The sequence below is a fragment of the Muntiacus reevesi genome, chromosome 4 (assembly GCF_963930625.1).
Source record: "Muntiacus reevesi chromosome 4, mMunRee1.1, whole genome shotgun sequence".
Taxonomy (NCBI): domain Eukaryota; kingdom Metazoa; phylum Chordata; class Mammalia; order Artiodactyla; family Cervidae; genus Muntiacus; species Muntiacus reevesi.
Genome location: NC_089252.1, coordinates 1161814 through 1189287, shown reverse-complemented (window position 1 = coordinate 1189287; position 27474 = coordinate 1161814). Strand labels below are relative to the sequence as shown.

The 27474-nt window shown below is 59.0% G+C and overlaps 1 protein-coding gene across 4 annotated transcripts; it reads left to right on the top strand.

Moving 5' to 3' along the window:
* The first annotated feature begins 97 nt into the window (after positions 1 to 97).
* Positions 98 to 26261, top strand: CTDP1 (CTD phosphatase subunit 1). Of its 4 annotated transcripts, none has more exons than XM_065932264.1 (14): positions 301 to 321; positions 2683 to 2771; positions 5474 to 5557; positions 6060 to 6153; positions 7318 to 7446; positions 8868 to 9018; positions 9898 to 9988; positions 11521 to 11687; positions 12470 to 13447; positions 13640 to 13781; positions 14301 to 14501; positions 19704 to 19866; positions 21038 to 21192; positions 25463 to 26261. In XM_065932264.1, exons 2-14 carry the CDS (start codon positions 2737 to 2739, stop codon positions 25602 to 25604), a joined length of 2532 nt encoding a protein of 843 aa, XP_065788336.1. In that variant the 5' UTR covers positions 301 to 321; positions 2683 to 2736; the 3' UTR covers positions 25605 to 26261. The 4 variants fall into 4 exon arrangements, with proteins under 4 accessions (XP_065788334.1, XP_065788337.1, XP_065788336.1 ...); XM_065932263.1 differs by lacking the exon at positions 301 to 321 and adding an exon at positions 698 to 1950; XM_065932262.1 differs by lacking the exon at positions 2683 to 2771 and having other exon boundaries at positions 98 to 563.
* The last annotated feature ends 1213 nt before the right edge of the window (positions 26262 to 27474 follow it).

The window sequence follows — 27474 nt, the reverse complement described above, 5'->3', positions numbered from 1 at the left end:
CCCGGCGGCCTCTCAGGCCCCGCGTGGCGTGCGTCTGCCACGGCCCCCGGCGCACGCGCGCGCGCGGCGACACGTGACTCCGCACGCTGTCCCGGAAGTCGGCGCGGGACGGGCGGCGGGTGGAAGCCGGTGCGGGGCTGAGGATCGCAGCGTTACCGCCGTTGTCCCCTCCTGGGCTGGGGTCTCCCGCCCGCGGCGAGGGGCGCCGGGCCCTGAGCCTCTGCCGGCGCCCTTCCGCAGCGTCTCCGCCCGGCTGCGATGGAGGCGCCGCCCGGCGGCCGCCTTCCCGCCGAGGGCTCCCAGCCGCCGGCCGTAGCCGAGGTGCGCTGCCCCGGCCCCGGGCCGCTGCGCCTGCTCGAGTGGAGGGTGGCGGCTGGCGCTGCCGTGCGTATCGGCTCTGTGCTGGCTGTGTGCGAGGCCGCCGCCTCCACACAGCCCTCCGGGCCCGCCCCTGTCCGCACCGGCTCCGGAGGTTGCGTGCGCGCGGAGCGCAGGCTGAGGTCGGAGCGCGCGGGCGTGGTGCGAGAGCTGTGCGCGCAGCCGGGCCAGGTGGTGGCCCCCGGGTGAGTGGTAACGGGGGAGGAAGCCAAGTCTGGAGGGAGCTCTGGGCCTGGGCCGGGAGGGGGACCTGGGCTGGGCACTGGGTGGGACAGGGTCTCCCGGGCTGCAGCTGAAGGGGCTACGCTCGGGGAGAACTTTGGAAGGTAGGGCGCACAGTTGCGCCTCTGCCTGTTTTTCTAAGGCTGGATGACAGTCCCTGCTAGTTATCTGCTGATCGGAGGCAGCAAACTTAAAAAAAAAAACAAAGCCCTGTGTCACCGAAATTGTACTCTTTGAAAGACAGTTGCCTTCTTTTCTGTCTGTGACAGGTGTCTCCACCCAAGACTTCACGTTTATAAGTCAGGAAAACTAGGAGTCATAGCGCATACAGGAAGAAGCAGGCGTGCTCCTTGCTTGTTGTCGCAGCTTAATTGTTGGGAGGCGTGCACTTGTTAAGGTCCTAGTAAACCTTGTGAAGGGCGGCTGTAAAACCTGGCAGTTCTGCTTCATAGCTCAGGCAGGGGGTGTGGCTCTGGCACAGGTAGGTCAGGGCAAGCAGTAGTGTCTCCTCCTACCATCGGCTCTTGCTGTCCTACCCCTGTTTTAACCTTGTGAAGGGATTTTTTTTTCTTTTTTGAAGTGTATGAAACTCTTTATAAGTTGACCAGTGTTGTGCGCAAAGTTGTGTACACATGACTGGTGTGGTTGTTTCCATTGCAGGGACGGAAACCTGGGGCAGGTGAGCATCCCTGCCTCCTGTTCAGTGGCTGGGGTGCAGTGTCCCTCTGTGGGGCCCAGTGCCCTGGGCACTCAGTTCCCTTTCTCCCCACCCTGGCCCTCCCCTGGAGAGGTGGGCACCGGCCCTTGCTGCTCTCCCGGTGGCACAAGTTCATTCTCTGACTGTTGAACATTTTCCACCTGGTTCCACACGGCTAGAGCCTGCCTGCCTTGCAGTCTGGGGCACCTCATCCCGTGTCCAGTTCTCTTCTCTCATCTTTGGAGACGGAGCCAGGTCTTCAGCCATCTGTACCTGCCGCAGAGTGCAGGGGAGGTGGCTGGGCTGCACTCTCATCTGCCACCGCCAGAGCCATCTGCCTGGCCTTACGAGGGAGAGGCTCACTGTGTGTGACACCCCGGTGTGCTGTCAGCATTGCTTTGAAGTCAGGTCTTCCTTAACCTTTGCTTGGGCCCTGAGGAGCCTGTAAACCCGCCACCTGGACGATGGACATGCTGCTTGATGTTGCCGTTTCACTGGGTAGAAAACCCCCGAGGGAAAGACCTCTGCTCCATGCTGTTCTGTTACTCTGACTGCATGGAAACGACCCCGAGGCCCAGGCAGGCCGGTCACTGGTCACAGCAGCTAGTGAGCCTCACGTGCAGCCGCCCTGCAGAGCAGAGGAGCCCAGTCAGGTAATGCTGCCAGTCAGCCCAGTAGCTGGCCTAGTGACGAGTTCCCAGCTGTGTGTAATTTTCTTTTCTGTGTGTTTTTGGCGTTTCATGTCTTGGGGTATCTTACTGCAGTGGTTCGTCCCGGAGCCTTTTGAGACTCTGAGCAGTGGCAGCATTTCTTCTGGAATGCAGGTGTGAGAGGGTGTGTAAAGCACCAGCCCGGAGCCAGGCTCTGTGGCCGGAGTTGTCCTTGTGTCCATCATCACTGTCACCAGCTGGCCTCGTCCTGACCACACCAGAGGTTGTTCTCTGGCAGTGAACAGTTCCAGGAACACAGAGACCTTGTCTCTGGATGTAGTGGAAATGGCAGACGCTCTTTTGACCTGTGATGGGATTGCGTGTTTCTGTAGCGCTCACACTGTCGGGGAGAGTGGGGATTGTTCTGACCTTTTAGAAAGAGGAGGGGACGGGGTCCCAGCAGGTTCTGACATACCAGCCTGGTCCCTGCTGGGCTTCCCCGGGTTTCCTCCACACTGCTGTCTGCTTAGGCTGCATTTCACTCGGAGCATCCCCGTGCGGGAAGTAGATGGAATAAGAGTCTGTTTCTGTTCTCGTAATGCGTATGTGGATTGAAATTATTTTGATTTGGAAATATTCTGACAAGGCACTGTTAGCAGAAAGTATTTCTGTTAATTATTTGTCCTTTCTTTTTACTTGTCTGCTTTTTTTTCAATTCATGTGGATACATTGAAGTCTCCAAAGGAAAGGAAAATATACACATAAAATAATAAGGAAACAAGCCTGGTGATGGATAAGGACCGGCACAGGAGGAGGCTGTGTAGGTGCGTGCTTGCGTCTTTTCTTGACATCCAACTAGCATTATCTGTGCCCGGTAGCCTGTCTGTCTGAATCTGCTGTTTGTATTAGGATTGTACAGTGGTGATGTTTTTAATTCCTTCGTTTCTTCTTCCTTTCTTGGTTGGCTTTCTACTGTAAGAAAAACTAACTTATTGGCGTGGACTCATGGGTGCTTATTCAGTGGATTATAGTCCATTCCAGTTACTTTTTCAACAGTCAGATTATCCTGGACTAGGTAGCAGGCACCCTTCCAGGTCCTGTTTCCTGACACAGCCCTGGAATCAGCCTTTCTCAAGTCCTGCTTCCTTTCAGTGGAACCGTGGTCTGGATGTCTCGCCGCCCAGTGCTCTTCAGTAGTTAGACGTTTACCGCTCTGAAGAGGTCCCTTCACCCCTCACCCATCTGACCCGCCCAGATCCAGCAGCTGGCAGCGCCCTGGGACCCGCTCCCTGACGCTGTGCTCCTTCCGACACAGCTGGTGCCCTCTGAGCTCCCCGTTAGAGCAGACAGACGCTCCTGAGCACAGAAACCTCCGGAGAGCTTGGTCCTTGTGTGCTGAGGGGAGTACCTTGTGTGGGGATTGCACTGATGATTGTCCTGTGGCCTCTCCTCAGGTACCGGCCAGGGAGGTTGGCCTGTGTTGGTGACTGGCTTGCCATTCTGAGGCTCTTCTCCTTGGTTGAAGTGTTTCTGGAGTTCACAGCACGTCAGTCCCTTGACTGTGCAGTGTATTGAGGGTAGAACGACCCTGCCCGTGGCAAGGTCTGCAGAGTTGAAGAAAGAGGACATCTCGTGCTAAAAGGACGTGGCTCTTGCTCCTGTCTGACCCCCTTTCCCTCTCTGGGGACTGCATCTCTTTTGGGGGATATTTTTTAAGCCCAAGCAGAGATGCAGAAGTCAGCTGGACAGATAGTGTCATACCCAGCTCTGACCCTGGAGGGCAGATCTGAGTGGTCCTGTAATTTACAGCAAATGCAGTCGGCCCTCCCTGTCCACGAGTTCCCCACCTGTGTGTTCAGCTGACTTTGGGTCAGAACATCTGAGCAGTGAGGGTAGGGATTCAGAAAGTTCCAAAAAGCAAAGCTTGAATTTGCCACATACCAGCAACTGTGATAGTGCTGACCTTGTGGTGGGTGTCACCAGTGACTGGGAGATGGTCCATGTACACAGGAGAGTGTGTGTACACAGGAGGGTGTGTGGAAGTTGTGTGCACACACCAGGCTGTTTTCTGTAAGGTACTAGGGCATTCTCCGACTCTGGTACCTATGGGTCCTGGGAGCAGCCTCCCGCAGATACACACAGGTGACTTTCAGGTTGGCTTCCCTCTAATGTGGGCTGGGCATTCCTGCAACCTACCCGGCAAGTGTCAGCCCGAGCTGTGCCTGCCGAGAGGAGCAGCGTGTGGGGGCCCCCAGCCCAGGAGCCCACCGGCCGCTGTGTCCCTGTGGCCTCACGCGCAGCAGGTCTGTGGGGCCTGTGACCACAGCGTGAGCAGCGTTGGCGACGTGGTGGACGAGCAGTCACTGTTTCTCCCCCGCCTGCCACCTGCGGGTGTCCCAGGAGGCAGGCGGCAGACTGTGCCCAGGTGCCACAAGGCCCACAGCGCCCCGACCCGTGAGCAGATGCTGGAGGGCACCCTCGACCTTGAGCGGAGCACCTCCGTCCACTTGCCGGCTCCACTGTGCGGTCTCAGACAAGTCCTGGACCTGTGCCCGCCTCGTGCGCAGGAGGGTCCTTGGCAGGAAGGGATCTGGGAAGGTGGGCGGGGGCCGTGGCAGCAGTGGCCTCACCCCAGAACCGAGGGTGAAGCGGGCAGGACCCCAAGCCGGCGCTGCTGACGGGCAGGGTCACCTGGAGGAGCTGCGTGTGCTCAGGGCAGGGGCTCATCCACTCCCCCAGCCTGTCTAGGGTCAGGGTGAGGGGGCAGTTTCAGGGAGAGGTTGAGATGGCACCTACGGTGGGCCCTCAGGGAAGGGGCCATGCTGCCCACCCGGCACAGGCCTCGGGGTGGCCCGGCGGGGGGCTCATGAACAGCAGGGATGGTGCGGGGAGAGGCAGGAGAGGCCTCAGAGAGTCTGTGAGGAGACACCCCGAGGGCCCCGCACGCCAAGCACCTGGGCCCTCACCCGCCGGGTCGGGAGGCGGGACCACGCTGACCCACAGCCGTCAGGTCGGGGAGCTGGAAGCCCCCTTCAGAGACCGCTGCCAGGCCACGAGGGCTTGAGGTGAATATACAAAGAAAATGGCAATTTCTGTGTTTATGAAAACTAGGGATATTAGTCCTGTCAGAAAAATTTAGATTAATCACACCCTTTCTCTAGACCGGGAATGACTGTGGGAGACAAGAATCATTTATTGTCCGTATTTTAATGAGTTGTTCCTTTTGTCATATTAACGTTTCAGTTTTTCTAAGCTGTTTATCAGAAACCATAGGAGAATCCCATGTAAGCTTCTCATGCATTTTGAGACAGTTTTCTGTTATCTGACTGGACATCCTGAGTCCTTTCTATTGTTCCTTAGGTAGTTTTGCTGTGTTTCATGTGAAGGACCCACGGAGGGGAAAGCCCTTCACTTTATCACCAGAGACACGGCCTGGGGGCAGCGTGACCCCCTGCAGTCCTGGGGCACCGATAAGCCCAGGGGTTGCGGCTCTTGCTGACATGTGCTTGTTCTCCCCCGTTTCCAGGGCGGTCCTGGTACGCTTAGAAGGATGTAGTCACCCCGTCGTCATGAAGGGCCTGTGCGCCGAGTGTGGCCAGGACCTGACCCAGTAAGTGCTGGCGGCTCGGGAGCGGCGGGGCCTGTCGGGGTGAGGGCCGAGGGCTGGGGTGCAGACCACGGTGCCACTGTCCTCCACTCGCCACGGGCCAGGCTGCCTCCTGGGGAGGCGCGCACCGGGTGTGGTGCGCGCAGCTGTGACGAGCCCTCCTCCTCGTGCCTGCGGGCCAGCCGGCCTGGGCCTGGCCTGGACTCCCCGCCCATCGTGTCCCAGCCTGGGCGGGTTTGCCCCCATGGTCGAGGGTTCCCTGGCACATATGGAGCAGTGTGGACCCGTCTGTTTCTCACGCTGGGGGCCTCTGGGACCGCCTTTATTTTCAAGGGGAACTTTGTGAGTGTGACTTAGTTTCTTCATCAGTGTTCCTGTGTTTCCAGACGGGGAAGACACTTCAGCACTAGGCCCGCGGTGCATGTCCACTAGAATTAAACCAAGCTGAAGTCCCCGTGTGAGTTAGCAAGCTAGAGCCCTGGCCTCAGAGCCCCTCTCTCCACAGGCTGCAGAGCAAGAATGGGCGGCAGCAGGTGCCACTGTCCACGGCCACCGTGTCCATGGTGCACAGCGTCCCTGAGCTCATGGTGAGCTCCGAGGTGGGTGTCCTGGCAGGCCAGGGCTGGGAAGGCGGTCCTGGGGTCACTCCTCAGTCAGGGCAGGGGCGGGGGAGGAGATGGCAGGCCTGTTTTTGTCACTGTCATGAGTGACCATAGTGCACGCATGGTCTGTGGAGCAAGCGGCCTGCCTTGGACAGGGATTGCGCCTCTCCTGTTGTCTCCCTGCCTTTGAGTTGGGAGGTCTCCGGGATGCTGCCGCCGGAGCCTGGGCTCAGAGGGGAAGACAGCCTTCGGCGGGGAGCCCCGGCCGGGCAGGGTCATGAGCTGGGGGCACCGGAAGGCTCCTGCCTGGGAGCAGGGCTGTGCGGGAGGTGAGCGGTGTCGGCTGAGTGGTGCTGGCCACATGGGCGTGGGGGCCCAGTGCATGCTTTCACGAGAGCAGACGTGCATGTGCTGTGGGGAGGTCTGGGAACGGAAAGCTTGCTTGTGTATGTTGCGAGAGTCATGTGGCCATGCTGACCAGAGGCCTCCTGATGCTGAGTCAGGGCCCACACGGGCGCAAGCATCGCCAGGACCGGGCACCAGCACAGGCTCCGTGAGGACTGGCTTCTTGTCTTGTTGAAGGAGCCTTGGAGCTCTGCGTTTCTGTAAGCAGTCAGTAAAAACACTGTGCTTGTAAACGACATATGCCTACTTTGTGTTTCATGGAAAAGACAAAATACCAGAGACGTGATTCTGCCTTCTCTGAATTACTGAAATCTAATCATAAGTACGTAAGCGTGTTTAAGACAAAACAAGGAAGTCTGAGGTAGAAAAGAGAAGGAAGTGTTTCCGTTGTTTCTGCTGTAACAGAGTAGCTCTTGGCTGCATAAACTCTTTGGGGAACACAAGGTGGGATTCCTGTCACTCATCAGGACAGCTGCAGCTGCCCCGTGGCTGAGCGACTCTATAGACTCAGCCTCTTGCCTGCCCGCCCCCGATCACTGGTCCACACGTAACTAGAAGTAGTCACATTCAGAGTGGCTTGAGGACATTTGAACAAATGAAACAGGCTGCAGGCACCAGGGCATCAACTCCAGGCTGCTGGGCGCATGGGTGTGGTGGGCACCCCCAACTTCCTGTTCTGTTTCCTGAGAAGACGGAGCGTCACCTTGCCTCCACACAGCCTTCCTCAGTCATTTCTCTTTCCCTCCCCGGCTGTAGCAAGCTGAAAAGCTGGGGAGGGAAGACCAGCAGCGCCTGCACCGCAACAGGAAGCTGGTGCTCATGGTGGACTTGGACCAGACGCTGATCCACACCACGGAGCAGCACTGCCAGCAGATGTCCAACAAGGTGAGCGCGGGCGGGTGTGGCCAGCAGGGCGGCTGCGGGCGTCCTCGGAAGGAGCCTGGGTGTTGGGCTCTGCCCCGAGCTCGTGGTCACGGTGGGGGGACAGTGGAGAGCTGGTGGGGGCCGGAGTGGACCCTCTCCCACAGAGCAGCGCCGGTGTTCGATGGCTAGTGTTTCTGCGTTGTGGGATCTTCTGTCCCCTGACAGGTCTCCATGCTGGCTGTGCCGTCACCTGCGGTTGTGTCTCAGAGTTTCCTGCATCATGACCACTGCGTTCACGGGCGGCAGAGCTGGGTGGGCAGGGATGGGGCGCCGCGGTGGCGACTGTAGCCACTTGGGGCTTGTCCGCCGCGAAGCGGGACATTTCCATTCATTTCATAAGAGTTTGAACGGTTACATCACACCCAGTGTGACCACGTGTGGTAGTAAGGTGTCCCCGGGGCCGCGTGGACCATGTCCACTGCTGGCAGCTTCCCTATGCCCCCCTGATCCCCCACCACTGCCGCTCCCAGACCTGTAGGACACCTGGCGGGCAGCACGTAGAGAGGTGGGTTGAACCCTTAACCTCGGAGACCCTCACTTGGGATTTGAGGATTTTTCTGTTGCAGCGTCCAGACGATTTAACACTTAGCATGGGGCTGGGGCAGCGGGGGCGGTTGTACCATCTCGACTCCCAAGTGTTTTACCAGAGTAGCCCCATCGTGAACAGTGTGACAGTTATAGCCAATCAAAACTTAACAATGCCTCAGTCATTTCCTTTTCTTTTTGAGTTTATTATTACTGGGAAAGTGAATGATAAACAGAATTAAAAGGATCAGAGTTTAACTTTCTAAGGAGAGTAGACTCTCGTGCATGTTGGTCACGTGTGAGCAGGTTGGAGTTACTGATCTCATCTGTCTCCTAAAGGTGGACCTGGTTTTTGTGCTGTAAGTCAGTGGAGTTGCATCTTACAGCTGTAAGGGAGTTAGGCTGAGTTGTGTGGGGCTCTTCAGTTACCTTCATCTCTGGCTTCGGGAGGCGCTGTGGATAGACCCTGGAGTCTGCGGCGGTTGGCTGCCTGCCCCGTGTGAAGTGACCCACTCAGGGTGCCCGTGAAATGGTTAGGACATGCGTGTCCACCACTGTCCTGAGACACTTGGTGAGGCCCCTGGTGCCTGGTCCTCAGACAGCTGAGGCACCGTAGTTGTCACAGGAAGCTATCGCAGGTCACCTGGCTGTTCTGGGCAGTCACTCTGATTGTCCGGAGTGCTCACCCGGGCGGTTACTGCAGGAAAGGGCTGAGCCCCCTTACAGAGCGTGAGAGAGGAAGGCTTTTGTGTGGCACGGCAGGCTGTGCTGCCCTGACTCCCCCTGTAGCCCCCGGCCGGGCAGCAGTCACCTGCCGCACATCAGTGCCACACTCTGACCGGACCTCCGCTCTGCAGGGCATCTTCCACTTCCAGCTGGGTCGGGGCGAGCCCATGCTGCACACGCGCCTGCGTCCCCACTGCAAGGAGTTCCTGGAGAAGGTGGCCCGGCTGTATGAGCTGCACGTGTTCACGTTTGGCAGCCGGCTGTACGCACACACCATCGCAGGTGAGTGGCCCTCGGTATTCTGTCCTGCTCCGGACACTCAGGGCCGGCGTGTGGGTGTGGCTCCTCTCCTTCTCAGTGGTGGGCCCTGCAGATGGAGGGAAGGTCAGAGGCTCTGCCTGACTCTGCCTCAGCCCCGCAGTGGTGACGGGGGTGCGGGCAGGCCGGTCCTCCAGGACCTCCACTCCGCCCAGCTGGCAGTCACGCTCCAGTCCTGAGTGCAAGCCCCTGTCCCTCCGTCAGCTGCACACTGCGGGCCCCTGGAGAGGGTGGTCAGGATCACAGACATGTGGGGAAGGAGGAGCTCTCTGTAAGGGCTTTCTTATACAGGCAGAGGCCCTCAGGGCTGCCAGCCTGGTCACCAGGGACACATCCGTCTCGGTTGACACAGACAGCAGTCGGCATAGGTGTCAAGTCTGACCTCAGGGTTCTGTCACAGGGCGGGGGGTCTGGTGGGCGCACAGTGAGCCCAGGAATAGCTGAGCGGTGCTGCATGCAGCTGGTTAGGTGCTTCCTCGTCCATGTCCACGTGGTTCTGCTGTCGGGAGCGAGTTTCAAAGCGCTGCCCGGACGCCCTGCTCTCCCCTCTGCTGTACGAACTCGCTGGCCCGGGATGCACAGAGGCCGTGGGCCCCTCCCGGGAGCTGTGGCACGTGTGGGGTCCCCATGCTGGTCACCAGCAGGCCCTGGTCTCCTGGGGCCGCACTGAGCTGTGCTCACCCCACCTGCTGAGCCAGCAGGATCCGGGTGGGGGCGCTCCGTCAGCATCTGGGCCGATCCCCTTCCCCTAAGGGGGGGCGGGCTTCTTGTCTTCCCGTCTCGCATGCGGTGGGACGGCAGCACGTCTCAGACATGTTTTCTTGTCCTGTTTTCTTTTCAAAGGCTTTTTAGACCCTGAGAAAAAGCTGTTTTCTCATCGAATATTATCAAGGGACGAATGTATTGACCCGTTTTCCAAAACGGGGAACCTTAGGTAGGTACCTGGCTGTGCGCTTCCCGTCATAAAGTCTGCATCTGGAGCATCAGGCCCCTGGTTCTGTATCTCCTCTCCCAGTCCCCAGCATCCACTCCGGCATGTGGACAGCCGCTGTCTTCTAACCAGATCCCTCCCTTCTCTGCTTTCCCTGAATGTCCAGGCAGCGATGGCTCCTGGGGTGCTTGGGCCAGAGCCCGGGATCGCACGTGTGGGAGTGAGCATGGGGCGGGGTCAGGGGTGTGTGGCGAGCGCCTGGGCTGGAGCGCCTGGGGCAACCCGGCCACCTCTGAGGCCTCATTCCTTTAGGGCCTCGCATGTGCTGACCCTGACATCAGTGTCCTGCCTCCTTCCACCCCACGGGCCCCTCCCGTCCTGGCCTCTGACCCCTCACTGAAGGCCTGTTTTGCAAATTTTTTGCTTACCCTGTGTAAGGAATTTCCCCGTTTCTACCCAGAGAGAGGCAGCCTCCCCCCGATAAGGGGGTACATACTGCTGTCTCGGTGTGGTCTTTTGGCCAGTATTGGTCACCCTTAGCTGACATTTCGAGATTCAGATTTAGGATGTTCTGTTCACATCTGTAGTATATAAGAGAGCCTGAGAGCACTCGTCTGGAAACAGTGCTCATGTTTACCAGTTGAGCATCCGAATGAGCAGATTCAGGGACCAGGGAAGGTGCGATGCTTGTCAGGGGAGAAGCTGCCTGAGGACAGGGTGTCCAGGGACAGGGCTCCTGGCAGCTCCAGGCGGGGGTGCTTGGCGGGGCAGGTTTCTGGCCGCAAGCTGTTCCTGCTCTCGCTGGGGTTAGATGTGCTGAAAGCATCCCCAGTGTAGGTCATTGTCGGTACCCTGTGCCTGTGGAGACAGACTCACAGAAAATCATTTCGAACATGTAAATGTTTTTCCTGCCTTTAGTGGCAGCTAGAAAACCTGAGCAGTGGCAGGCGCTTCTGCTGGGTTTGTTCCTCGGGCCTGGAAGACGGGCAGGAAGCACTCGTCCTCTGACTCTTGTGTCTTCACGCTTGCTTGTCTGAATGTCGGTGTTGGGGGCAGAAACCAGGTGATGAGACCCCAGAGCGGGCCTGTGTCCCTCAGGCTTTCTGGATCCTTGGTGACATGTCTGCCCCCCCGGCACCCCAGCGTCACTGTTGTGTCCTGATGTCACGTACGTGCCCAGGTGAGACGCCAGTGGGGCTCTGCATCCCACCTGGAGCCGGTAGCTCTCACGGGGCGTGGGCCAATGGCCTGCTGGGCCGGGACACGGCCGGGCCTGTTGGTCCACTCCAGCTTTCCCTGGGCAGAGGGCTTCCTGCTCCTGCCCTGAGGAGTGCCACAGTGGAGAAGTGTTAGCGATCTTAGTGTCACTTTCTCTGGAAATCTTGAGAGTCTTGTGTTTTAAACAAGCCCTTCCATGTGGCTCACGCCTGGTCCTAGATAGTCTGCTGTCTGTCGGTTCCACGTGAGAGACGATGTAAATGTTTGGTGGGTGGTGACTTTCATAAGAGGTGCTAGTGATGCATGTTTACTTTCAGAAACCTCTTTCCCTGTGGAGACTCCATGGTTTGCATCATCGACGACCGAGAAGATGTCTGGAAGTTCGCCCCCAACCTGATAACCGTGAAGAAGTACGTCTACTTCCAGGGCATTGGGGACATCCATGCCCCATCTGCGCCCCGGGAGCCCCCAGCGAGGAAGAGAGGTGGGTGCTCCCTGGCAATCGGGGAGTGTGCCAGCCTTGGTCCCGTCTCAGCTGTGGCTGCTGCTCATCTGGGGCTCCGTTTGGTTTTGTTCGGTTACTTGTGTTTCAGTGTCAGAGAGGTTGTGTGGGTTTGTTTGTTACACTGATAGTATTTACTCTCAGCGTAACAGTATTAGCCTGAGCGTTTTTTCTTGTTGAGTCAAGAGTGAAGAATGCTGCTTGACTTAATGCATCTGAACGCTCCCTTTCCTCCTAGTTGTCCCTGGAAAGAACAGCTCCGCCCAGGGGTGCGGTCTGGGGGCTCCTGCAGAGGCAGGGCCGCTGCGCCCTACCCAGACCTGCACAGAGCCCCTCGGGCCAGTTGAGCCAGAGTCTGGAGAAAGTTTGAAGTTTCTGTTTAAAGTGTTTCTGATGATCTTTAGCTTTTAAATTATTTTCAGAATACAGTTATTGCTGCAGGGCTGAAGCAGAACTTTGAGACTTGGCAGGGGGAGGGAGGCCCCAGGGTGCCCCTCACGGCTGAGGCAGGGACGTCTGACCACAGCCTGGGAGCCAAGAGTGGTCCGCACACCTCGGACCCTGTGGAGCCCCTAACACAGTGACCAACGAGGCAGCCAGCCTGGAGTGGTTGCCTGCCGGCCGCCTCCCACTGTGTGCCGCCGTCCAGAAGTGGCTGGAGCCGCAGGCGCGGGCAGGCAGCATGTCCACAGGAGGCTTCCTGTCGCTCGCTGAGTAACCGTGGCCTTGTCTCCTGTATCCTCGCCTGGTCGATCCTCCTGAAGGTGCTGATGCCGCAGAGCAGCCTCTGTCCATCAGGGAGTCCGAGGAAGGAAGGCCAGCATCTGCAGTGGAGAGTAATGGCCTTGGGAGGCCCACCCGTGAGCTCAACGGGGGCCTGGGCCCTCGGGGGGTCTGGCCCTGCCAGGAGGAGGAAAGGGCCGCCCGGCCCACCACCCGCACCCCCTCGACTGACGGCCGTGGGCCTTCGGCGGGCGCCCAGCTACGCGGAAAGACCCCACCAGAGAAGAGGCCCGTGCGGGGTCCAGCCGGCCCCGACCCAGACCCGGACGTGCCCAGCGACAGCGGGAGCAGCAGCGAGTCTGAGGGCCAGCCCTCGCCCACCCCCTCCGACGGGGAGAGCGGGGAGAGAAGGACCCGGAGGAAGCCCCAGGCTGCCCGCGACGCCGGGAAGGCCACGCAGCAGGGAAACCCCCCAGGTCCAGCCGGGGAGCGACTCGCAGGCCCCAACCACTGCGGGGAGCCTGGTGCTGGTGTGCCGGTGGACGCGCAGGAGGATGGGGAGCGGGACGGGCTGTGCGCACTGGGTGGTGGCTGCACCGACCGCAAGGAGGCCGAGACGGAGTCCCAGAACAGCGAGCAGTCGGGCATCACGGTGGGCGAGTCCCTGGACCAGAGCATGGAGGAGGAGGAGGAGGAGGACGCTGACGACGACGACCACCTGGTGCACCTGGAGGAGATCCTCGCCCGCGTGCACTCCGACTACTACGCCAAATACGACCGCTTCCTCAGTGGCGAGAGCGCCGAGGCCCCTGACATCCGGAAGATCGTCCCCGAGCTGCGCAGCAGGGTGCTGGCGGACGTGGCCATCATCTTCAGCGGGCTGCACCCCACCAACTTCCCCGTGGAGCGCACGCGGGAGCACTACCACGCCCGGGCGCTGGGCGCGCGCATCCTCACCCAGCTCGTGCTCGACCCCGACGACCCTGCCCGGCCCACCCACCTCATCGCCGCGCGGGCCGGTGAGTCACCCTCAGCCCTCCCGCCGCCGAGTTGGGGGTTCCAGGTGTCCCCGAGTCCTGAAGTCCCGGGCCGGAGGCTCTGGTTGGGGGCCGAGAGGCAGCATGGGCAGGTCGGGACCGTCCCAGGACAGGCCCCACCCCTCCGGCTCCACCCCGGCACCCATGGCTCTGAGTGGATGAGTTTGCCCGCAGGCACGGAGAAGGTGCGCCAGGCCCAGGAGTGCGGGCAGCTGCACGTGGTCAACCCCGACTGGCTGTGGAGCTGCCTGGAGCGCTGGGACAGGGTGGAGGAGCAGCTGTTCCCACTACGCGACGACCAGGGCAGGGCGCAGAGGTGAGCTCCGGGCCGCCGGTCTGTGGAGACGCCCACCTGTCTCTCCCCTGTCCCCGCCACGCGGGTTCTCACCCAGAGCCCTTCTCCCTGGCACCACCTGGAGAAGGGGCAGAATCACTGCTTCTAAGACACGAAACAGCGTTCCCCCGTGATTCCTGGTTTGCAGGTGTTTCGAAGCTGGGAATGCTTCTGTTGCGTCCCGTGGTCTCTGCAGAGTCCAGCATGGAGGGAGGTGGTGGCTGGGGGAGGGCGGGTGCAGAGGCGCGAGGGCATGGTGTAGGGGGACTGGGCTCGTGGGCGCCCCTCTCCGTCAGAGCGGGCACTGGGTTTAGAGGCAGGGCTGCAAACAGCCCAGGAGACAGCGGTGCTGAGAATGCTGCCCTGTGTCCGAGGCCACGGCTGAGCCCCAGGCCTGACCAGGAACCACGTGCTCCCGTGCAGAGTCACGGTCCCGGCAGGAGGGGTTGCCGGGGTCCTGTTGGTTTCAGCCCCTCTCACGGCCCTCTTTCTCGCCCACAGGGAGGACAGCCCCGCATCCTTCCCCGACAGGCAGAGCCTGCTCCCCACCGCCCTGTTCCACCCTACTCCCGTGCACCCCAAGGCCCCGCCTGGTCCTGAAGTCCGGATCTATGACGCCAGGACAGGCAAGCTCATCCGCACAGCTGCCTCAGGCCCCGGGCCACCCGGCGCCCTGCCCCACGCTGGGCTCTCTTCCTTCAGGTACTTGCAACCACTTGTGGGGAGGTACCCCTGGGCTGCGGCCAGCTGCGAGGAGCAGGCTGCATGTGGGGCAGGCTGGCGCCAGGCCTTCTGCACTGTCTCCCGTCTGTCTCGGGTGCAGGGCTGGGCTGGAGGAGGCATGGTTCTGCCTGGACGGGTATGTGGCCTTCCTCTGCCCAGGGCCAGCAAGGGAGCAGGAGGCAACCCTGGCCCTCCTGCTTTGTCCTGCCAACTGCATCCCCAGGACATGGGGTGGGCCTGTCGGGAGCAGCTCCCACCCTGTGCAGACACACGGGCCCTGGAGACTGTAGGCTGTGTGTCTTTCCTGATGCTGGGCTCCAGGTGTGGACAGACAGATGCACTCAGTGGTTGAGGCCAGTTTCAGTTGGGTGTTGGTTGGCGGTTTTGTTATTTGAAACTAAAAGTGTGGTCACTGATAGAGCTTTGATTTTTTTTTTTTCATGATGACGTGACATTTAATCATTTAAATAGATGCATTGTGACCCTGTGTGCTGCTTTTGTTCCCGTGGAGTTGCTTTTTAGCTGGGTTAAAGGTCATGGACATCTTTGACTCTGATAAATGGGGGAGTTAGTTGTTGTTTCGCCAAAGGCTCGTTGAGCTCCGTGGTCCCGCCCGGCAGGCTCTGGCCCCCTGCCTCCTGGCCCTGGCCTGTCTCAGACACACGGCTGCGCTCTGACGCACCTCCGGCCTCTGTAGCCCTGTGGACCCGCCTCCACTTTGCTGGCTGTCGTCTTGCATCCTGAGTTAATGCTTCTTCCTGGCTGTCTTCTGGGAGCTCTGCCCCGGTCCTCCAGGGTGGCGGTCACTGTCCGAAGGCTGCGTCACTGCCTGGGTTCAGGACGTGCTGGTCCCGTGCTGGCAGCCGAGCAGTGCTGGCCCCTCGTCCATGTGGACATGTGGCCTGCCAGGGTTTTCTTTACGGTGATCGTCGTGTTCTCTCAGGTCCTTCCTGACGAAGAGCAGGTGTTTGGGTGGCACGTTGAGGGGGGCCCTGGAGCTGTGCTGGCCTCGGCACGTGTCTGTAGAGGTTGCGCTATCTGGACAAAAGCGGCCCAGTGTTTCTAGATTAACTCGTGCAGGTTATCCTAAACAGCGTTTGGGTTTTGGGGCGCAGCTCTGTATTCTGTCATCCAAGAAGCTTCATGGGGCTCTCCTTCTGTGGAGCTGTTCTTGTCGCTCCTTGCCCACGTGCGTGTGTGGGATGTCCTGCTTGTCGCTGCGTGGTGCATGCTCACTGTGCGTGCATCCTTACACCGAGCTGTTCTCCGAAGTATTGCAGTGAGCTCCGTCTCTGAGGTTCCTCCTTGTGAGGGTTAGCCCGACGGGGTGCAGGACTCAACCTCCGAGCACCCGGCCCAGGCCACCCCCTGGGTCATCCGCCCTTTCTGGTCCTGTTTCCTGGAGGTGGCGCCTCGCCCACACGTGTGTGGAGGGCAGGGTGGGCTGCACTCCCGGGGGCAGCATGCTGGCCATGTCCTGAGCCGGAACCCCAGGGCAGACCCGATTGTGACAAGACACCGCAGCCGTTGGGCAGTTGCTTCCATCTGATACTTGTTTGGGAGTCGTAAGTCTCGGGAGCTCCTGCCTTGATGTTCTGGTTCTGGGCTAAGGTGCCAGCCCACAAGGGGCCTGGAGTCAGAGGTCCTTGGGGAACATGGGCGGAGCACCTCTCATGCGGGATCCCCACGTGCAGGTCGCCACAGGGACTGTGGAGGGGAGAGCAGCTGCCGTTCAGAGCCCCTGGGCTGGGGCCCGGGTACAGGCTGCCCATGTGGCAGGCGCAGCTCCGCGGGGTCGCTGGCCTAGGGCTGTGTCTGGAGAGCAGGGTGCAAGGTCAAGGCCACAGCAGCACACCTCACATGCGTCTCCCAGTGGGTCAGCCTCTGAAACAGCTTCTCCTATGCCCTCTGTTACCTGTGTGCTGCGGGTTATGAATGTTTTGTTTTTTTAAGTATAGGTTTTCTTTGGAGATGGTTGTACGGGAACAGGCAGTTAACAGAAATGACAGAGCACCCAGGGACCCTTTAACCATCTCCCCCCAGTAGCCACATCTCCAGACTTGCAGCCCGTGTCAAGCCGAGATGCCTGCCCCAACAGTCCAGACCCAGAGCGGCCACCCACTCCAGGCCCATTGCCACCCCCCAGCCTCCCTGCCCCACCCCTGCCCCTCCTTGCCCCCCAGACTCCCGCAGCACCGCCCCCCCCAGTCTGTGCCCATCCCTGTCCTGTCGTCTGTGAGCGCGGGCTGGTGGCCTGACGGCTCGCAGCTCTGCCCGGCTCTGCTCCCTGGAGACGCTGCCCCAGTGTCACTGTGCTGACTGCTCAGAGGGCGTCGTGGTGTGAGCTGTGGCAGCTTCTGTGACTGTCTACCCACTGAGGACACTGGGGGCATGTCCAGCTCTGGATTCTGACCGACAGGGCTGCTGTAAACATGTGCGTGTCTCTGTTTCTCCCGGGTCGACCATGGGGGCTGCTGTGGGCTTGCTGACACCGGGGCAGGGAGTGGTCTGTGGCCATTTGACCCACCCCCCCCAGTCTCTGTAGGTGGTGCGGGTGTTCCCGCCTGGGGAGCCGTGCAGGCAGCGTGGGATGCCGAGAGCTGGCGGGAGTGGTGGGGCTTTGGCGACTGGTGGTCGCCGCGTTAGGAAACAAAGTAGAGACGTTTTTAAAATACTCACTTTTCATTCTTCTTAAAATAGCAAACTTCTGCATGTTAACACCACCTTAATGAAGGGCAACTATTTTCCAGTTCCCTGGTGCCTCAGATAGTAAAGAATCTGGCTGCAGTGTTGGAGACCCAGGTTCTAGCCTTGGGTCAGGAAGATCCCCTAGAGAAGGAAATGGCAACCCACTCCAGTGTTCTTGCCTGGAGAATCCCATGGACAGAGGAGCCTGGAGGGCTACACTCCATGGGGTCACACATGACTGCTTTCCAAGTAGAAAAGAAACGTACTGAGAAGCGTGGCTTGTTTGCGTTTTGGGGAATCTCTGGCTGATGAAGGGCGGGTGCTACTCGCCCACCCGGTGTGACTGCCTTCTGGCCAGGGAGGCCATGAGGGGGAGTGGTGGCCGAGCCAGTCCTGTCCCTGGAGGAGGGAGCGTCTTGGCGGTGCCTGCAGGGTCCCGGGAGCCCCAGCCTGAGGCAGTGAGGGGTGGGTGCTCGTGTGCGCCGGGCAGAGTCTGCACCTGAGGGAGCCGCCCCACTGGAGCCCCAGGCCTCCGCCTTGCGTGGAGGGCGCTCCTGTTCCCTCCTTTCCCTTTCTTGATCTGGAGGGAGGCTTAACAGGCGTGTTTTCAGTAAAAAGATACTGTTGCCGTTTTTCCACTCTCATAAGAGCTGTGGCTGTTGGGACCTGACGTGGGGCCGTACAGAGATCTTGTGGCTGCTTGACCTCATGTGGAGGGCAGATCCCCCCGCGCTGGCTTCTGGGCAAACCCTCCCTGTCCACCCCGCCAGACCAGCACTGAGTAGTGTGGTTTTTTGATGAGAGAGGAGGTCAGTGTCTGCTTTCAGCCCGAGGACAGCAGAGCCTGACCTGCCGCATTCTGGCTGGACCTGCTGGGCTTTGGTTTCATAAATAAAGACTGATGAAACCTGAGTAGGCACCACCCACGAGGCAGCGTGTGTCTTCACAGCTCAGGTTTGCCCTGTGTGTGTACCCCGGGTGTGTATATACGCTGTGTATGCTGTGGGTGTGGGTGTGTTTACCTCAGGTATGTTTATATGCTGTGTGTGTGTGTACCCTGAGGGGGTGTGTATGTATACCCCGGGTATGTGTATATTCTCTCTGTGTGTGTGTACCCCGTGTGTGTGTGTGTGCCCTGTGTGTGTTTGTGTACCCCGGATGTGTGTATATTCTCTGTGTGTGTGTGTGTACCCCGGGTGTGTGTGCGCCCTGTGTGTGTACCCTGGATGTATGTATACCATCTGTGTGTGTGTGTGTGTACCCCAGGTATGTGTATATTCTCTGTGTGTGTGTGTACCCCGGGTATGTGTATATTTTCTGTGTGTGTGTGTACCCCAGGTGTGTGTATGCCCTGTGTGTGTGTGCGCCCCGGGTGTGTGTATATTCTGTGTGTGTGTGTGTGTACCCTGGGTGTATGTGTGCCCTGTGTGTGTCTGTGTACCCCGGGTGTGTGTATATTCTCTGTGTGTGTGTGTGTACCCTGGGTGTGTGTGTGCCCTGTGTGTGTGTGTGTACCCCAGGTGTGTGTATGCCCTGTGTGTGTGTGTGCCCCGGGTGTGTGTATATTCTCTGTGTGTGTGTACCCCGGGTGTGTGTGTGCCCTGTGTGTATGTGTGTACCCCGCGTGTGTGTGTGCCCTTTGTGTGTGTGTATACCATCTGTGTGTGTGTTTACCCCGGGTGTGTGTATATTCTGTGTGTGTGTGTACCCCGGGTGTGTGTGTGCCCTGTGTGTGTGTGTGTGTATACCGTCTGTGTGTGTGTTTACCCCGGGTGTGTGTATATTCTGTGTGTGTGTGTACCCCGTGTGTGTGTGTGCCCTGTGTGTGTGTGTGTGTATACCGTCTGTGTGTGTGTTTACCCCGGGTGTGTGTATATTCTGTGTGTGTGTGTACCCTGGGTGTGTGTGTGCCCTGTGTGTGTGTGTGTGTATACCGTCTGTGTGTGTGTTTACCCCGGGTGTGTGTATATTCTGTGTGTGTGTGTACCCCGGGTGTGTGTGTGCCCTGTGTGTGTGTGTGTGTATACCGTCTGTGTGTGTGTTTACCCCGGGTGTGTGTATATTCTGTGTGTGTGTGTACCCCGTGTGTGTGTGTGCCCTGTGTGTGTGTGTGTGTATACCGTCTGTGTGTGTGTTTACCCCGGGTGTGTGTATATTCTGTGTGTGTGTGTACCCTGGGTGTGTGTGTGCCCTGTGTGTGTGTGTGTGTATACCGTCTGTGTGTGTGTTTACCCCGGGTGTGTGTATATTCTGTGTGTGTGTGTACCCTGGGTGTGTGTGTGCCCTGTGTGTGTGTGTGTGTGTATACCGTCTGTGTGTGTGTTTACCCCGGGTGTGTGTATAACCTGTGTATGTATACTCTGTATGTGTAAGTGTGCCCCGGGTGTGTGTGCACCCTGGGTGTATGTATACCGTGTGTGTGTGTGCATGTGTACCTGTCCTGAGAGTCGGGTTCGGGCCGGCTGTTCTCACGGTCTGTGACTTCCCTTCCAGGGCGGTGCAGCCACGCCCCCAGCAGGTGTTTGGTGACGACCTGCCCGACAGTCAGGATGGGGAGCAGCCTGGTCCTTCCCGGAGGAAGCGCCAGCCCAGCATGTCGGAAACCATGCCGCTGTACACACTGTGCAAGGAGGACTTAGAGAGCATGGACAAGGAGGTGAGCCCGCACTGCCCTCTGTCCGCCTGGGGCGGCTTGGCGGGACGTGACTGGTCAGTGTTTGGGCAGCACAGGAGGCAGGTTTCTGACCCCACCCGGGGACCACGGCGCTCGCCTGTGCGCTGCGGGCAGCCTCTCAGAGGAGATGGTAGACTCTTGTAGTTCGGGTGATCCATGTCTGTGGACGTGTGGGTCTGTTTGGGGCAGTGAGTGCCATCTGTCAGCACAGGAGTCCTGCCTCACTGCCCGTTGTGGGTGTTCTCACGTTTCATGGGAGAAATGGAGGCCTTCAGCTTAACCGAAGAGGGTGGATTACGTGTGAAGGCCTTGTGAAAGTGGTAGTCAGTCAGTCATGTCTGACTGTTTGTGATCTATGGACTATAGCCCACCAGGCTCCTCTGTCCCTGGAATCCTCCAGGCAAGCATACTGGAGTGGGTAGCCATTCCCTTCTCCAGGGGAATCTTCCTGACTCAGGGATCAAACCCAGATCTCCTGCATTGGAGGCAGATTCTTTACCATCTGCGCCACCAGGGACGCCTGGAAGACCTTGTGGGCCCGACAACAAAGCCAGCCCTTGAACTGTCGCCTCAGCATGTGCGCTTTAACTCACGGATGCCTTGTCCCTTCTCAGCTGTACGTGTGGGTTTGCAACTGGAGACGTCGCTGGTCTGAGTCCTCCGCCGTGGCGGTGGTCCCTGCTCAGAGCTGCTCTACTTGGGGGTGGGGTGGGGTGTCGCCCCTCACCCAAATTTCATCAGAGGGTTTTTAATCCTGGCCAGGCCTGGTTCCAGGGCTTTCCTCCAAGGCATCCCCACCATCCACTGTGCGTCCACGACTTGTGCAGGGAAGTGGGCCCCATAGAGCCATGGGGGGTACACACCCGGGACGGGGCTCCAGGGGCACCAGCCGTCATCCTGGGCTCTGGGCCTCCCTGACTCAGGGCTTGGGCAGAAATGGTGCTTTGTTGGGCTTTGGAGTTCTCTGTGGGGCTGGGGGCACAGCCCAGGCTGCCCCTTCCCGCCCGGGGCCGACCCCACATCGGAGCTGCAGGGAGCTGCTGCGTGTCCTCCCAGAGAGCGGGCGATGCTGAGACCCGCCCTTGGGAAGGGGCCGCCGGGCAGGTTCCTTAGGAAGATGCTGCGTCTGTGCTGACGCTCGGCCCCTTGTCAGGTGGACGACATCCTGGGCGAGGGCAGCGACGACAGTGACAGCGAGAAGAAGCCGCCAGAGGAGGAGGAGCTGGGGCACGGCCTATCGCCCGAGGCCCTGGGGGCGCCGCGGGGGCGCCGGCTGGAGAGGAGCGCTGCAGATGGCCGGGGGCTCAGGTGAGCACACCATCCTGTTGGGTCTTCCCGGTGGTGGGGACCCTGATGGGAGGGGGGAACCCTGAGTGGGTCCCCAGAGGGCAGAGGCCTCCCCCTGCTCTTTGAGCAGGCGGCTGGGTCCAGGCTCTCTGTGTGAGTGCCTGTGGGTGTCTGCATCTGTGTCCCCTGGGCCGTCTGGTCTGACTCGCAGGCCGGCCTGTGGGTGAACTGACCTGCAGAGAAAGTGCGGCCCCTTCAGGCAGGCACAGAGCAGGGCCCTGCCAGAACCCCACAACAGGCAGAGGCGCGGGATCGCGCCCTCCGTGTGCAGGAGCCCCCTCGGCGCACTGCGCTTCCCCGCTTCATAGAAACGCTATTCTGTGGGTCGAGGCGAGAACTGTGAATTCTGTTCTGGGTGATCAGCCACACAGGATGGTTTGACTCCATGTCCTCGCACATGGGGAATTCTGCCATCAGGGCGGAGGGTATGGGGGTGCAGGCGTCCTGGGCCCTGCATCTGCGCCGGGCTTGGAGGGCAGGGGAGCCCAGTGCTGTGTCCCACAAGGGCTCAGAAAGCTGCTTTTGTCATGAAACGCACTCGGACTTTTCAGAAGCGATCGAGCAGATGAAGTCTAGATAAACTTTTCTTGGAGCGTGCCCTCTCACCCCGCAGTCCTTCCCTGGATCACATGCCCTGGGGCCCTGGTGCCGTGTTATGCGCCCCACATGTGCGTCTCTGAAGACACGCAGAGCCTCCATTGTGGCCGGGCCGGACTGGGCAGGAGCCCACCCAGGAGCAGCGTCTGCTCAGCCTGGGGGCCCCAGTGGCTTTCCACACCACAGGGCAGGCGCTCCTGGGGTGCTCAGCTCAGGGTTTGCCAAAACTGCTGGATCAGATCAGGTGTTTCCTCATTTTTGTAATAATGGCCGTGTTTCCAAATGAGAGAGACATTCTTTTCAGGTCCTTTCGTGTCCTGGTGGCACCAGGTCGCCATTCCGTCCCAATGCCCTGTTCCCGGCGCACTGCCCTGCACCCTCCTGCCCCCGTCATAACCTCCATTTAATGCACGGAAATGACCATCTTCTCCACCGTGAGTGCAGCTGGGACAGCGGTAGAATACAGACCTGTTCACACACACACACGCGTGCACACACATGCACCCGACGTGGCCTTGATGGGTAAACTAGTGACCTTACTATGTGCAGTGCTGCCCTTTTCTTTTTGCCAAAAATACCCAGCTGGTTGTAACTAGCAGTTCAAACATATGTGCTTTATGGATTTTGTCTAATCTGGGTTAGGTGTTGATACAAAGTAACAGTTTTTTATTTAGTATTTACTAAGCAGCAGACTTCAGATGTGGGTCTACATGCTTTTTCTTCAGCAAAGTGCTCAGGCACTGGACTGTAGGGGAGGAAATTTGTGTGTTTGTGTTCCTGTTCACATTGTTGCTTTATTCCACATCAAATCTGAGATGACTCTTGGACCTTAAATTTTCTCCAAATTAAATCTGTTAGCGTTTCCCTAGGGAACTGTGCAGCTGGTTGTGGAAACAAAACACAAATATTGCTTGTTCTGCTGGGAGGAGAGGAAGCTGGTCTCAATTACAGGCCTTTATTAACCATGGCTTGCAGCTGTTTCCAGGCTTTGAGGTAATTTAAGCACTAAAACTCAATTGTGTTGGATGTGAGATTACTCCAAACATTGTGTAACCGGGATGAAGGCTTGCCTGTTCCACCAGCGGGCACTGCCTCTGTGGCCTCTGACCTCCGTCCCTGGCAAGCCCTCCCACTAGACCCCAAGGTCCCCCAGAGCCTTCCTCCTGTGGACCCCGGGGTTCAGCAAGTTGACGTTCATCTCTGTGCGGAGGCTGCAGTAGATTGCGGGGTCCCCCCGCCTGGCTGGCTGCGGGTGTCTCCGTGGGGCTTGCATCTTCCCGGCTCTGAGGTCCACAGGGTCCGTTGCCGTGAGAGGGGAGGGGCAGCAGTGTCTCCAGATGCACTTGAGAAGGTTTTATTGACAAGTGGCCCAGAGTGCCCCTCATGGGGACCTGTGCTTCTGCCCCGGGGCCCTGCCCAGCCCCACCCCCACCCCAGGGGGCTCACCACTGATGGCCTCAGCTCCTTGTCGAAACACCTTGGGGCATGTGAGGGTCTCTGCACCTCATGTTTCTTACTTCCAGGAAGGTTGCCCCCTCCCCAGTGACTTACTGAGGGTCTCCCAGCACACAGAATGGAAGGTGGCCGAGAAGGAGCTGGAGGAACAGCCAGTGTTCCCGGGGTCTCGCTGAGGCTGAGGCCGTGCAGCCAGGGGTGGGGCCTGGGAGCCAGCATCCACAGTTGAGCAGGACTTGCCTGGGGCCGTCTGTTCACTGCACATGTGTTATTGCTGTGCACACGTGCACACACACACACGACCTCCAGTTCTGTCCCTGGGAGGTGATACCCCTGTGAGGAATGTGGTTAATAGGGTTGTTTGCAGTGGTTTGAACGATAAAGAAGGAAGCAGTCTTTCAAAAGTGTCTCTATGTGTTATTTCTAAATGTATCTGCATGTTCACCACTTGACAAAGAGAAATAATCTGCGTGCTTCAGATTAATTACACTTAGTAACAACTTCTGTTCAAGCATCTCTGCACATCCAGAGTCAATGCTGCAGTGGGGGTGCCAGCCCGGGGCCCTGCATCTGCTCTGATTTGGTTTGAGAGCTGCGGCCCTGCATCCACACCCCCCCCAACCGGCGCCGGACCCCAGCCTGGCCGGCACCTTTGCTGGAAGCACTGCAGGGACCCACTCAGCCCCACCCTCGTGTCCAGACGCTGGCGCCCTCCCCTCTTCCCGGCCCAGCCCCTCAAGGTGTGACCGGGGCCTGAGAGGACGGACTCTTTCCGGGTGACTAGCCCTTCCCTGTCCCTCGCCCCGTGGGGCCCAGCGCCCAGCTCCCGCTGTGGGCACGGAGGGGAACGGCGGCTGTGGCCTGTGGCTGTGCCCCGTCCCGTGCCAGCCTGTCTGAGGTGGGTGCGGCTGCTGCAGGGCTGTTTCTAGGATGAGGCAGGACGCCCTGGGGGCCCACTGCCCTCCCAGACCCGGCTGCTCCACACGGCCTCTGAGCTCAGGCCCCAGAGACCTACAGTTCACGTGTCTCCTCATCCCGCCACCTCACGTTTCTCTATAAGTGACGGCGTAAAACGGAGTGGTTTTTTAAACGGAGATGCGCCTCACCCCAAGGCTGCTCTGCCTGCAGCTCTTGTAACCATGACAACAGTAGAGTGTCCAGAGTGACGCTCCGCTTACCTGGTGCAGATGAAAGTCCGTGACTTAGACACATGTGTCCGGTGCCCACTCCTTTTCTGGGATGTGTCCCTCTGGGTGGGGCTGGAGGCGCAGGATGTGGGGGACCCTCAGCCTCTGAGCTTGGTGTGGGGGTGTGTGACCTCAGGGTGGGGGGCGGTTCCAGGCGCCAAGCCGTGAGCGCGTCGACGGGTCGAGGAGCTGAAGGCACCAGGCTCCTGTCCAGCGCCCACCCCATGGCACCTTGCTGGACGCGGCTAGGCAGCCGTCCAGGGTCGTGACTTCTCACGGGGAGACGTGCCTGCTGCACATCCGGCTCGGGGACTCGCTTCCCAGGGCCAGTCCTACTCCCACGCAGGGCCCAGGGCCTCCCCTTGGCTCCTGCCAGCCTGAGGGGTGAGGTGCTTCGTAACTGCACCTTTGTTTCACTTTCCAGTTAAGTCGCACTGTTTTTTCAGTGTTTATTGTCCTTTTTGAATTTTTTGTTTTTGGGGGTCAGTTGTTTTCTGTTTGGGGAGTGTTTCTCACGATTAGATCGTTTATTGTCTGTTGTAGAAGCATCTTTGTGATAGAGCTTGAGTAATAGATGACATCACCTTGTGTGTGTGGCTGCTGACAGTGCCTTTTGTGTCTCTTAAGAGTTGCACTTTTGGGGGTCTTCTTCTCTTTGGAAGGTTTTTCCAAACCAGAGGTGTGTGTCAGGGGATGTACATACTCTTATATAACTGAAGTTTCCTTTTCAGTAAATGGTGCTACAACAGTTAGATGTCCAAATGTAAGATAATCTTGGCCACAGTCTGAAATTTACTCAGAAATTAACTCAAAGTAGATTATAGGCCTGAACCATGAACCTGTCTTTTGGTGACTGTCCTCGTGTCCCTTTCCGGCGCCTTGTCCTGCCCTGCCCTCTCCTGTCCTCAGGCATCACAGGCACTGTGTCACCTGCTGTGGGCCCTGGCCGTCAGGGCTGGGAGCATCTCACAGCGTGTCTGCTTCCATTGCAGGGCCCACAAGAGGAAGCTGAACGAAGAGGATGCGGCCAGCGAGTCTAGCGGGGCATCCAGCTGCGAGGACGAGGAGGGGGGCAGCTCAGAGGCGGACGAGATGGCGGCTGCGCTGGAGGCCGAGCTGGGTGACCTCATGTGACCTGGGACGGCCCGCAGCTCACCCACAGAAGGATGTGTCTATTTGCAGAGCTCCACCTGCAGAAACATTATTTTGCAGAAATAGGTGTTTTTAGAAGTTACCACAGGAAGGCCAACTTGTTAAGGACAGCATTGTGGGGAGCGCGGGCCACACCAGAGACCGTCGTTGAGGTCAACCGGGCCACACGGCAGGGCTGAGCATGCAGTCTGTCATCAGAGGAGGGGTGTGGGCTGAAGCGTGGGGTCTGTCATCAGAGCTGGGGGGGCGCCTGTGTCGTCAGTGCTGCAGCACGTCACTTAGGGTGAGGCCTGGGGCCCTGACAAGACTCGGGATGGTGTGTGGGAGTCCGGCGGCGTCCTGGCTCTCCTGACAGAAGCGGCGGCGTGTGCAGGGTTTGAGTGAGGCTACGTGGCACGCACATACCTGTGCAGAGCGTGGATAGGCCAGGGGGTGCCCGGCGTGCTGTGGCCCATGGGGGCCCTGACACCAGGTCCCATGGCTCCGCACCCAGGCCGCCTCCTCACTCCCACGGGCATCGGGACAAAGGCCACCGCCTTTGGCTCCTTTGTGAGATCAGATGTAAAGTTTTGTATATCTATTTCATATGTGACCCACTGAACAGATTTTTCTTTCATTTAATAAAACTCTTTTTTGTAAGCCTTCTTCTCTGCCCTGTTCCCTCCTCTCAGAGTCCAGCCACCCGCCTCCCCACCCGAACGCCTGTCAGGGAGGTTGTGGGCAGATACGTGGGGAGGTTCATGGGTGAGTGAGCGGGGCCTTGGGCATTGGAATGGAGAAGCAGGGTCCTCCTAAGCTTGCCCATGGCTGTTGCTGGTTCCATACGCACCAAAGCTTTAGAAAAGCTAAAGACTGTTGCTATTTCTAATAGATTTATGAAAATTAGATCTAGCAGCGAAGGAAAGCAGAGCAATTCTGATCCTAGGAGCTGACAGCTGACAAGGTTGTAAAATTCGTCACGTACGGCTTGTCAGCCAGCAACATGGACAGCGTGGTCCTGTCCCCGGGATCTTGGGTCTCATCCACAGGCCTGTGTGCTCAGATGGCCCAGTCAGAGCCCCCTGGGACCGCTGACCCGAGACCCCGGGCGCTTCGCCTTCAGCCTCCGCACGGAGGGCAGTATGAGGGCGATTTCACCTTCGGGCCTCCCCTGAGACAGCCCTCTGGCCCTTCCTGGTGACCCCAGGTTGGCCTGCAGGTGGAGGCACAGAGCCCGGGAAGGCCTGAGGAGCCTGCAGCCTGCTGTGTGGGGCAGAGCCGGGCCTGGGGTGTCAGCTGAGCCAGTCTGAGGCATGGATGAGTGCTGGCACTATTGAGCCACCAGATGTAGGAAGCATGCCCGCTTCACCTCGTAAGTCAGCAAGCAGAGCAGACCTTTCTCTTCCCATTTCCTGGGGTAATCACCAGTTAAAGGCGAGGGTTGGCTATGGCTGTATCCTCACGTGCAACAGTTGTAAGTAACAGTCACAGCTCTACTGGGCTTGTCTTCCTCTATTGACTCGCTTGTCTAAGAAGTAAGTTATAGCTTCAGGTACAGCTGGATCCAAAAGTCCACCAGATGCTCAGGTGTCTGGGATCTGACTGCCTCTCCATGGTTCGTCCTCTCCTGGATCCTGACTCCCTCCCAACGGTTCTCTCTCCTGGATCCTGACTCCCTCCCCGCGGTTCTCTCTCCTGGAACCTCACTCCCTCCCCGTGGTTCTCTCTCCTGGATCCCGACTCCCTCCCCGCGGTTCTATCTCCTGGATCCTCACTCCCTCCCCGCGGTTCTATCTCCTGGATCCTCACTCCCTCCCCGCGGTTCTCCCTCCTGGATCCTGACACCTCCCAGTGGTTCATCCTCACACGAGTC